The sequence below is a fragment of the Megalobrama amblycephala genome, linkage group LG17 (genome assembly GCF_018812025.1).
Source record: "Megalobrama amblycephala isolate DHTTF-2021 linkage group LG17, ASM1881202v1, whole genome shotgun sequence".
Classification (NCBI taxonomy): domain Eukaryota; kingdom Metazoa; phylum Chordata; class Actinopteri; order Cypriniformes; family Xenocyprididae; genus Megalobrama; species Megalobrama amblycephala.
Genome location: NC_063060.1, coordinates 34,716,416 through 34,728,747, shown reverse-complemented (window position 1 = coordinate 34,728,747; position 12,332 = coordinate 34,716,416). Strand labels below are relative to the sequence as shown.

The 12,332-nt window shown below is 37.3% G+C and overlaps 1 protein-coding gene across 1 annotated transcript in view; it reads right to left on the bottom strand.

The window, feature by feature from the left end:
• The window catches only part of marchf6 (membrane-associated ring finger (C3HC4) 6), a 28,691-nt gene extending 17,010 nt beyond the window's left edge, over positions 1-11,681 (bottom strand). The window contains exons 1-14 of the mRNA XM_048164088.1: positions 11,360-11,681; positions 10,475-10,574; positions 9,030-9,103; positions 6,872-7,015; positions 6,695-6,767; positions 6,324-6,492; positions 2,162-2,354; positions 2,009-2,070; positions 1,890-1,922; positions 1,742-1,793; positions 1,550-1,608; positions 1,368-1,448; positions 753-821; positions 379-453 (exon numbers count right to left, since the gene is read on the bottom strand). Of these exons, the coding sequence (XP_048020045.1) occupies positions 379-453; positions 753-821; positions 1,368-1,448; positions 1,550-1,608; positions 1,742-1,793; positions 1,890-1,922; positions 2,009-2,070; positions 2,162-2,354; positions 6,324-6,492; positions 6,695-6,767; positions 6,872-7,015; positions 9,030-9,103; positions 10,475-10,574; positions 11,360-11,378 (1,203 nt within the window). The 5' untranslated portion in view covers positions 11,379-11,681. The remainder of the gene's footprint in view (positions 1-378; positions 454-752; positions 822-1,367; positions 1,449-1,549; positions 1,609-1,741; positions 1,794-1,889; positions 1,923-2,008; positions 2,071-2,161; positions 2,355-6,323; positions 6,493-6,694; positions 6,768-6,871; positions 7,016-9,029; positions 9,104-10,474; positions 10,575-11,359) is intronic.
• Between the last annotated feature and the right edge of the window lie 651 nt (positions 11,682-12,332).

Genomic DNA, 12,332 nt, shown 5'->3' with positions numbered 1-12,332 from the left:
ATTGCTTCCCTTCAGAAGGCCTTATTAACCCCCTGGAGCCGTATGGATTACTTTTATGATGGATGGATGTGCTTGTTTGGGCTTCAAAATCTCAGTTACTATTCACTCCCATTATAACTCCTATTGTGTTTGGCTGAAAGAAGAAAGTCATACACACCTAGAATGGATTGAGGGTGAGTAAATTATGGGATAATTTTCAATTTCGGGTGAACTAACCCTTTAAGATGAAGAAATGAAGCAGAGCAACTGTCACTGAAGATGAATGAATGGGAATGCTAACCGATGGCTTTCTCCAGTTATTACAGACCTCTTTGGGTCAACATGAACAAAAATGATTGAGTGCACCTTAAATTAGTTTGATAAAATGAAATTAAATACCAGAGAGCAGATATCAAGCCACCAGCCACAGATGAGGGGGAACACACCAATCTCAACGACTACTAGAAGAGACACCTGGAAGAAAGATCATTTAAAATAAGACTCAATAAAGTACTGATATTAAACTAGTAGCTAATATAACACACATACACATAGTAGCATATATAGGTGTATTAAGCCCAAGTCTGTAATCTAAGCTTAGATAATGTGACCTAATTATAGCAGTAGCGCGACTGAAAACACAGCATTACAGTAAATCATTCAAAACCAGCCGTTGCAACCAATGCTGCGCACTATTATTAAGTCACTGTTCTCGCCCTTACTAATTACTCAAGTTTAGCAAACAGCGCATGCAAACTGCTGATATAACTGACCTTTACCACAATGTAGCAGACTCCTAACAAGCGCCGTGATCTTTGAAATCTCACCAGTGCTGCTAATCCCTGAGATCTGAATTAAGGAAAGGAACATCAGGGGCCGTATTATAGACATCCCATTATAAGATATGAGAAGTTCAATGTTATAAAAACAAGACCCTAACTGAAATCACTATGGTTACTAAACATATATGATTCTGAGATAACGTGCGGTCACATTAGCGAAATTTCAGCAAAAATTTGCGAGCAAAATGTCCACTGTCAATAATGTAGTGAGGTATGCAGTACAGCTCACACAGAAGTCACGTTCAAACCAAGCAGCTTTCTGTTGGTCAGCGCTACATTTAACACAATGCTAAATCTGTGTGGGGAATTCCTATTAAAATGACTGGATTCTGCTCACAAAAAAAAATTGCCAAACAACAACACCTTTAAACTGAAATCAGATGACTTGAAGGTTGATGTGTGGTGGTTTAACTCAAAAAAAAAAAAAAAAAAATTGTTGTATTTGTTGTGTAATTCCCTGGTCTTGAAGACTCAGTAAACCAGTGCAGGCTAGTTATGTGGATTGGGATTGTTTTTGTCCAGGTGTTTCTGAGTGTGAAAGGATACATGGCACACGATGAGTGTGATGGCTAAAAGGACATATCCAACTATAGTGGTGATGAGACCCTCAAAGTGTGAGGCACGAACCTGAAAACAGATGAGAGATCTTTGTCAATGTTGAAACTGCATTTACATTAAAATCTTTAAATCGAGCTGGAAAAAGGACCTAAAACTAATCTGATACTCACATATTCTTCAAAACCAAGTCCAACCACTGAGAAGTGGCCAATATGATAGGGACAGAAAGCTTAAAAAGAGTTGATTTTAAGAGTTAAAGTTTGCAATTGGAGAACACATAGTAAATGTTTTCTTATTGGGTCACTGAACATTATTGAATTTATGTTATAATTTGATTTAAACAAAAGTGCAGCAATGCTTACCAAACACCAGGATGAATAGTGTGTTGAGTGAGACCACCCAGAAGACATGCTCCTAAAGCAAAAACAAAACAAAAAAAAATTAATTGCTTTTTTTGCTCTCTTGAATGAAATGTTTATTGGTAAATGAGACGGTTGTATAATTACTCACAAGGAAAACCAGAGACCCATCAAGCCCAAGCATCTGGAGAAAAGGGAAAGAAGAGGTTTAATGTTTTTTTCTGAAAGATTTTGGTATGATGTACAATAAACAGGGTATACCAGTCTCACCCTTTCCCAAGTGAGTTCTTCAGCTGCACGATCCCATTCCAGAGCATTCCAGTTCATATCATCTGCACAGAACACACACTATGCTCCATAAATTCAGTTCACCACCAGTCAACATTAAGGAGGTTTTCATTTGTTTAATTAAAGCCGTCATACCCTGTGCTCCATTGTTGGCATCTGCCACATCTTCGGCACCTCCATCCTCCTCATCATCATTATCTAGCTCCATCTCTTCCGCAGGATCAGCAGGGAGGTCAGGAGCCTCAGCCGCTGCAGCGTTCTCCCCTGGAGGTTCAGCCGGGGCGGGCATAGGCTGGTTTTCAGCACCTCCATTACCCTGTCCAGGGGCCTAATGGATAAGATATTATACCGATAATAAAGAAAATCAACCCACTGACTTGAGTCAACTACGATAGAGTATCTATACAAAAAGATTTTTGAAGAAGTCAACTGCATCTGGTTCAATCCAAGAAAGAACAAGCAGCTATTCTGGTAAGAGAACAGTCTCCAGAGATTCAGGGGATAATGAGGGATTTGAAGATGACAGAAGGTCAGGCAGGCTACTGTGCTGCGTTCAAATCAAAATGATAATTACAGTAAGAAGAAAGCAAAGTAAACAAAGGGGTCATGGCATAACCTGCATAATTGGTCTCTGAAGAATATAAAGCATCAGAAATTTTCACTGACATAAACCGCAATAGGAATGTCATTTTTGCTTCGTTCATAAACAAAACTTGCCTTGGAAAAATAAAAATGAAAGTGAAGTTTATTAGGGATGAACTGAAATTTCAATCACCCAAAAATTTAGGTGGAAAATGACATAATATGCCATTTTCATTTTTTGGCCAAAAAAGAAAAACAGGCTGAACATGTGAAAATATTTAAATTTATATTTTGAGATCTGTTTTCTGCAGATCATAATAGCGTTCCAAAAAAGAATAAAACATAAATGTTTAAAGCCATCAAACAATGTGAATTAATACAGTTTAAAAGTTTGGGGGGGGGATATGATTTTTTTTTTAAAGAAATTAATATTTTTATTCAGCAAGAATGCATTAAATTGGTCAAAAGTGAGAGTAAAAACATTTATGCCTCGTTTCCACTGAGCGGTACGGTTCGGTTCGGTACGGTACGGTACGCATTTTTTGCCGTTTCCATTGTCAAAAGTTGTGAATGGTACCCTAATTCCGAACCGTACCGTACCACTTTTTTGGGACCCTTTCGTTGGGGTACCAAGCACAACAGTACCGTACCAAAAGGGTGGAGCTACACTCTGCAGAACGTTGAATGGTTGACAGAGAATCATCACTTGCGCGTGCTACAAGGAGAATAACAACACAAGAGGCGCTACACACAAATGTGGTCCAGGCAACGCGTGCAACGCGTGCATTTATTATCTTCACTTCATGTAGGTTATATAACAAAACAAAATATAAAACACAACCCTGCCTCTTTTCGTTTTTATTTAAAAAATATTAAACCTATTAATGTGAGGTTCAGGCAATATGTGCATGTATTCTGATTATCTTCACTGTATGTAGCCTATAATAAAATAAGACAAAACAACCTTCTCTTTTTGTTAAAAGTCAGTTTTAATTATCAATAATAACCATTATAAAAGTATAAGTATAAAATATGAGAAGCTATAGGCTACAATAAGAAATAAAGACAAGCAAATAATTCAGTTAAACGTAGCGCACGAAGTAACTGTACAACGGTAAAATTAAATAAATATATAGTTATGAAACTTCACTTTGCCCTCAGCCAAAACGACTTGCCCGGGAACAAATTATAAATTCATGAGACCAAAGATTGCCCGTTATACAGAAGATGAATGATATCTCGTTTTTAACCACTACAGAGAGATCTGAGCCAGCGGCGAATGTCAGAAGGACTAGCCGAGGTACAGCTGCTCTCGGCCGGGTACATTAACACTGAGCGCCCGGTGATTGCCTGGATCTCACAACTCCGACAACGTCAGATCAAATTTTCAAATAGGCGCTATCTTTATAAATAAACCACAGAATTGCGATTTAAACAACTACATTCTCGCCTGAAAAACTTTTAAAACTACATTTCATGATACAATAAAATAGTTTTTAAATTACGCGGGTTTTCTCCTCCGCTCTCCGCTTACTGGTAGGTGCTGCTGCATAGACGTCTGAACTTTGCGTACTTGGTATTCTGAAATGCTGAATGTTGGTGTGCAGAAAGCAAAGCTCGTCTTCTTGTGACAGACAGCTTCAAGCCGAGAAGCAAGAACAAGATCTGCTGTATGTCCTCCATTGTTGTTTACTATATCGTTTTCTTCTTCGCGCGAGAATGACGTTGCTTACTATTTTCCGGCTACACCACGCCTAACAAGTAAGGGTACTGTTGGCAGTGGAAACGCAAACCTGATCAGGGTGTACCGTTCCGAACCGTACCGAACTGTACCGAACCGAACCGTACCGCTCAGTGGAAACGAGGCATTATAATGTTACACAAGGTTTTTGAACTTTCTATTCATCAAAGAATTCTGAAAAAACTTATTATGGTTTCCACAAATATATTAAAGGTGCCCTTGATTCAAAAATTGAATTTACCTCGGCATAGTTAAATAACAAGAGTTCAGTACATGGAAATGACATACAGTGAGTCTCAAACCCCATTATTTCCTCCTTCTTATATAAATCTCATTTGTTTAAACGACCTCCGAAGAACAGGCGAATCTCAACATAACACCGACTGTTACGTAACAGTCGGGGTGTACGCCCCAATATTTGCATAATGCCAGCCCATGATGTTCCCAACATTATAAAAGGCATTAGACAAAGGCAGCCAGTTAACGTCTGGAGCTGCACACAGCCGAATCATCAGACTAGGTAAGCAAGAACAACAGCGAAAAATGGCAGATGGAGCAATAATAACTGACATAATCCATGATAGCATGATATTTTTACTGATATTTGTAAATTGTCTTTCTAAAAGTTTCGTTAGCATGTTGCTAATGTACTGTTAAATGTGGTTAAAGTTACCATCATTTCTTACTGTATTCACGGAGACAAGAGCCGTCGCTATTTTCATTTTTTAAACACTTGCAGTCTGTATAATGCATAAACACAACTTCATTCTTTATAAATCTCTCCAACAGTGTAGCAATAGCCGTTAGCCACGGAGGACAGCCTCAAATTCACTCAGAATAAAACTTTAACATCCAAATAAATACTTTACTCACATAATTCGAAGCATGCATGCAGCATGCATGACGAACATCTTGTAAAGATCCATTTGAGGGTTATATTAGCTGTGTGAACTTTGTAAATGCGCTGTAATATAGTCAACAGCTCATGTGGCAGGGAGCACGCGATTTAAGGGGGCGGCGCCGAGTGTAAATCAGTGCATTGTTAATGATGCCCCAAAATAGGCAGTTAAAAAAATTAATTTAAAAAAATCTATGGGGTATTTTGAGCTGAAACTTCACAGACACATTCAGGAGACACCTTAGACTTATATTACATCTTGTGAAAGAACGTTCTTGGGCACCTTTAAGCAGCAAAACCATGTTAAACATTGATAATATGTTGAACATGAGAAATATGCACCAAAAGAGCATATTAGAATGATTTCTGAAATATTGCATGACTGGAGTAATGGCTGCTGAAAATTCAGCTTTACCCTCACAGAAATAAATTACATTTTAAAATAGAAAACTGTTTTTATTATTATTATTATTATTATTATTATCATCAAGCCTCTTAAGAAGACCTCAGATGACCAACACCTTTGAAGAGATGGCACCAACTCCTACGAGGACTTCAGATGAAGCAACGTCTGGATCAACATGCACATTCCCAAATTTCTATATATCCTAATTATTATGTAATTCATTATTTCCAGGAGCTCATTGCTTCTACCTTCAATTAAACTGCTAACAGTGATTGTAAATTAAATTGCCTAAATTGTTACATTGTTAGCTAACTGCATTCTCTAAATTGTAATGTTGACATGCATTCTCTGTAAAGCTGCTTTGAAACGATATGCATCGTGAAAAGCGCTATACAAATAAATGTGAATTGAATTGAATTATTATTATTTATTGTAATAATAGCCATGGTTAAGAGTCTTCTTTCAAAAACATTTTAAAAAATCACCCCAACCCAAACTTTTGAACGGCAGTGTAGATGCTGATGTAGTAATGACAACTAAAGTAGAAAGTGTTTTATAATATTAATACAATTTGTTTAGTTATACAATTTTATTAGTGTTTATTCTAAATCCATTTCAATTTGAGGGTGATCTGCATTCATTCTGATGCAAAGCAGTGTGGATATTCTACCTCATTGGGCGGCCCTGCTGCATTGGCAGGTTGCTGCTGGTTCTGCTCCAACCATAAAGGGGCTCCACCATGAACAATCTGCTCCCGCAGCCACACCAGACTGATGAAGGCGCAGAGGGTGCAGGTCACCACAAAGCAGCCCTGCAGGCAGTCAGCCAGCAAGTTCTCTCTGCAGAGGATGAAAATTCACTGATCATCACTTCTGAAATATCCAACCATTACGATTCACCATGCGACCGCGTCCACAGCTAAACCCGAGACCGCGACGAGGATTGAAATAACCCATCATGCTCAGAGTTCACAATGAGCTGATCCACGATGTAAATGAATATTTTAAGAAGAAAACTTGAGCTTTCCTGTCTGGTACGTACGTGGAGAGCATGTCTAATGGCAGAGTCAGGAGGGAGCTTACGGATCCAGTGAACAGACACTTATAGATGCGACCTACAGGAAAAGGAGAACATTATATGAGCAAATAATGCACAACATGAATAAGGACAACATACTACTCACAGCGTAACAGACTGTGATCTATGGGCATCACTTACATGCTGTTAGAGGTACAACCCCCAGCCAAGCGAAGGCAACAAGCGTGTAATGAAACCAGTATCGGATTGCCGTGCCTATACTGGTGACCAGTCCTGCGAAAATGTCTTGAACCGGGAGCCGTGAAGGCATGTCTGGAGAGTAAACTGAAAGGAAAAGAAAAGACAATCTATCATAGATAAACATTGTAAGGGTTTTTCATAAAGTAGTCGAAGTGTTACATTCAGTACTGAGTATTGGGGATTTGAAACTGATTTTATTCAAATTTAAGATGCTCAAAATCCTTTGCAAACTATTTGAGTGCAGGCTTGCTATAATTACTGGGTTTTTTCACAGTTGTTTAATATACATCTTGCTCTCAGATCATGTCTCTGAAATGCCTCAAAACCACAACTCTACAAATAGAAGTGCACAAGTCTCAAGTATGTCATCAAAAATCTGAGAATCAAAACAACAATTACTGTCCACATAAACACAGACGGGAACATTTGAGAGCAAACAAAATGTTAACAAGGATACAGTGTTTAAGATTATGTATCACTTAAGCATAGGGCTGCACGATTTTTTGGGGGGGGGGGGGGGGGGTTATTGCGATTTTTCTGATAAAAATGGCAATTTAAAAAAAGTTCTAAGGTTGCTGTGCTTTTTTTGTAGGGCTGCACCACTTGTCCAAAAATATGTTAAAGGGTTAGTTCACCCAACAATGAATTTTTTTGTTGTTAAGTACTCACCCTCATGTCTTCCAAACCCGTAAGACCTGTATATTTGAACACAGTTCAACGCTTCCATGTTTACGTCCGAACGCAGACTCAATATTGACTCCTTCGACACGCATCGGCCAATACTGAGTCAGCGTTCTTACGTAGAACCAGGAAGCAACAAAAATAGTGTAGGAGAATGACAGGGGAGAGATGAATTTGTTAAATAAAGTCGTTATTTTTGTTTTGTTTTTGCATACAAAAAGTATTCTTGTCGCTTCATAACATTAAGGTTGAACCACTGTAGTCAAGTTGACTATTTTAACGATATTTTTACTGCTTTGAACGTGTCAATTTCGTTGCTTTCTATTGAGGCTAAAAAAAGCCTATTGGATTTCATCAAAAAATATCTTACTTTGTGTTCCAAAGATGAACAAAGGTCTTACGGGTTTGGAACGACAAGAGGGTGAGTACTTAATGACAGAAATATTATTTTAGGGTGAACTAACTCTTTAATATGACAATAACATTATAATAAATAATATTTTTAAGATTATTGTTACCAAATAAAAAATTTAAAAAAGAGAAATATCCAAACAAAATAAGAAATATTACCATTGCAATCTTTCACTTCAATATAAAATATTCAAGAAAAACAAAATAATTTTATTATACACTACAACTGAAAAATTACAATATTAATATATTTATGCTTGTCTTCATTTCTTAATTTTCAAACATTAAACCATCAAGCTTTTATTTTGGCAGAAAACTGCAGGGAGCCCATAAAGCTTCTCTTTTATTGACAACAGTCAGTTTATTAGCACTTTTAATTACAGGTTTGGGAAGATAGAAGCATTTTGGGTTCCCAAATGCGTGTTATAAATGACCCAAACTACCATGCAGAGATGAGTTAATGTGGGGCAGCATTTACTGTGAACTGAGCCACACTTATACAATGAAAACACTGGATCATGAGCTGTATGTGTGTAAAAGAACTCTAAAACATGCAGTGCATATATTTATGCAATTAAAACTGATCCTTTGCGGTCATATCACAATTTGTATTTTATTTCAATTAATCGTGTCATATTATGCTAGTAATAAAAATACAAGTTTCTCAAAAAACTAAGTAATGGTTTCCAATGGGCCTGTTTTTCTAAATTTGTCCTAATGCTTTTGAAAGCATAGCCCAAAACTCAATTATGACACCTTCATTGTAGTAAAGCCATGCAACAATGACTCAGTCGGGGTGTAAAAACCTTGTTTCACCTCAGTAAATATCTACGTCAGACAACACGAGTGCCGTGCTTTTAAATCACATGACTCAACCCATAGAACCCCATTGCTCTGAAGCACACAATCACTGCTATTGAACAGGCCATTCGAGACCAATGTGACTGTATAGAGGCGTTCATGGCTTTACCTCCCCTGAAGAATGTAATGAGAGGGGTTTACTTACTTGGCGTGAAAGCAAATCTGTGCTTGCATAATTCGCAGTACTCTTTTCTGCTGTGTTTAAGCCACTGCACCAAGCTGTGAAAACACAAGAGGGGGGCAGGCGTGAGGGTGATGATCTGACGTGTGAAAAAGCACTGAAAATCCAGCTTCATTTCCAATTTACACCAGGGAAGGATAACAACAGCTGGAATTCCATAGTTGGTTACCAATACATTGATGAGGCCCCCTGAGCTCATAAGTTACAGCTTGTCAGTTAGTCAAATGGGTGTCGCTGGCTCTTTCCATTCAGTAACAAAAAAAAAATGAACACAAAGCCTAACAAAAAGAAATTGCCCCAATAGAAAGGTTAACCTATATCTCACTATCAGAGGCAATGATCTACTGACAGATATTCTGTTCTAGAAAGAAATGCCAAATTGCCAAATTTGAATTACAAAAATCTGGTTAAACTGGTTTTCATTCAGTGCAATACACTTAAAAAACACTTTTTTTAAAAAGGTTTTTGTTTTTTGTTTTTTTTGCTATTGCCATAAAATACACTACTGTTCAAATGTTTGGAGATTTTTTTCTTTTTGAAAGAAACTAATACTATTACTCAGCAAGGATGCATTATATTGATCAAAAGTGACAGTAAAGACTGAATAAATGCTGTTCTTTTGAACTTTACATCCATCAAAGAATCTTGAAAAAAAATGTATCACGGTTTCCACAAAAATATTAAACAGCACAGCTGTTTTCAACAATGACTTGAGCACCAAATCAGAATATTACAATGATTTCTAAAGGATTGTCTGCTATCACAGGAATAAATGACATTTTAAAAAATATACATAAAAAATGATTTTAAATTGTAATAATATTTCACAATATTACTGTTTTTACTGTCTTTTCAATCAAATAAATGCAGCCTTTTTAAAAACATTAAAAATATCTAGCCAACCCCAAACTTTTGAATGGTAGCGTATCACCCAAATGTCCACTAAATTATCTTAACCATGCTTAATGCCTGCACTTGTTGACTTGTACGCTTACTAAAAGAACAGCAATGCCTTTGTCAGACCAGAGCTTGGAACCCCTTCTTACATTGCAGGTGGTTTTCAATTTCACGCTGTCCCATTTTTGGCCATTACTGACTCATCCTTGTGTAGGACACCTAGAATTATTACTGCAGGACATCAGGTTCAGTGTAGTTAAATGCTCAAATTACATCCTCTGAATTTTATAGCAGGCACAATAAACTAACAATAATAAAGTTACTTTAGCCATGATGAGCCAGGTTTCATCATTGAATATTACTTCTAATATCCCATTTCTAAGTCTATTAACAACGAAAACTGTAAATATGACGCTTTGGAAGACATTTCACGTAATTTGAACTAAAAGCATCTTATTAAAACAGACAGCTATCACAAAGGGAATATGTCACTGAACAAACAAAGCTCTTACCATTCTTGGTGGATGAACTTAATACTTCCAGTACAAACACAGGGATGGTAGAGGGGTTTGTCTTGAGTTCCCTCAGATCGACACACCCTACATATATCAGCTGCCAGAAAAAAAATGAGCAAAAATTAGCATATTTTAAAAACAAAGCATTAAATTAAACGAGGATGAATATGTATGCCGAAGCAAACCCAGAATCTACAACAACATGAGAGGATATCATACAAGCAATGAAAAAAGACTTTATTAGGTTTTATGATTTTCAATTCCTACTGACGAAAACAAAACAAGGTCAGTGCATGCAAGATTATGACTTGCTATCTTGCCAATCAATCTCTTTGCCCTCTTATTCTTAAAACAGTATAAACCTTAACTAGATAATAATGAATAACATGAGACACTCTTGCACACATTAAATTGATGAGCCCTCATTTCAGTGTTTCAAAGATGGCATACGTGATTTGACTGACCTACTAAATTAAATTTGTCATCATATTTCAGGTGCGTTTACACCTGGCCAAAATATCACAAATAAACCCTTCTACGTGAGTTACAGTTGTTATGATATAGGTTAAAACTATAGTGACGTGATTATAGTCTCCATGACATCCTGTAAAGTCAAAAACATATTAAAGCCATATCTTTATTTGGACGTGCTTGGAGGATGACAGCTGTACTAAAGACCAAGCTGGCAGGAAAGCAGATAGCTCGTTAGCTTGCAAAGGCCACATCAATTACAGATGCAAATTTGGTTGAACGCCTAAATCTAAATCATCACATAATGATAAACAAACATCTGTCAACGCGCATTTAAAAGCAAACAACAAACAGACAAACAGACAAACAGACAGACAGCAGCCAGAGAGCCTCCGTGTCTAGACAGCTTACCTTCTTCGGCAGTGTCCATCTTGTACGGTGACGCACTGTCCTCTTTAGTCAACACATAACACACACCGCGGAGCAAAACACAGTATCAACTCACAATTACGCTAAAATAAAACATGACAAAATCGATCCAAGCATGAACGCCGCATAACCTCAGACCGGACACTTTTTCTTCGCGTAGTGCACACAGACAGCGCTGATCTGGCTACTTGTTAGTCGACTATATTACGGCTCGGGTGAACATGTTTGGGGCCTCTAGATCCGAATGTGCTGCTAGTGCTACGGTTTCGATTTACGGCAGAGCAGCGCGCATGCGCAGAGAACACGACACTTTCTAACGTTTTCCGGTGGTGACTGCGTTTTTTATAAGGACTACTACAACTCGTTATGCGTTATTATGTTATCATATTTTTAAGATACTATCGTTAATCTCTTTTTTAATTATAAATACAGGGTACAATGCGAGGCGAGCGTAAAATGCTAACATTACATGCAGGCAGTGGTTGTATATATACGTCAAGCAAAGTGGAAGAGACAGGAGGAAGGGATCAGGAAAAGTACATCAGCCAGGACTTGAACCCAGGTCTCTCGAACCACTAGAATAATATATGTCAATGTGCTGACCACTAGGCTAAAGCTGGGGAAGAGTTGTCTTAATATGAAGGGGAGAAAAAAGAAAGAAAAATGTGAGAAATTCAGGAAGTTGCAGGTTCGAATCCACACCGTCACATAAAGTAATGTGTGTATTTGATTTGATCAAATGTTTCGTTTCTAAGTTTGATTTTGTAAGTAATAATGTGTGTATTTTATCAATTGTTTCGTTTCTAATTTTTTGATTTTTGTTGATGGAGTAAACCATTTGAATTCTTTATAAAATGTTATCCATAATACTAAGATAGTCATTTTGTCCAAATGCATTTATTAAGGTAATCACTTCCTATGTCAATGTGAGCAAAATAACCCCCTTATTACTGCT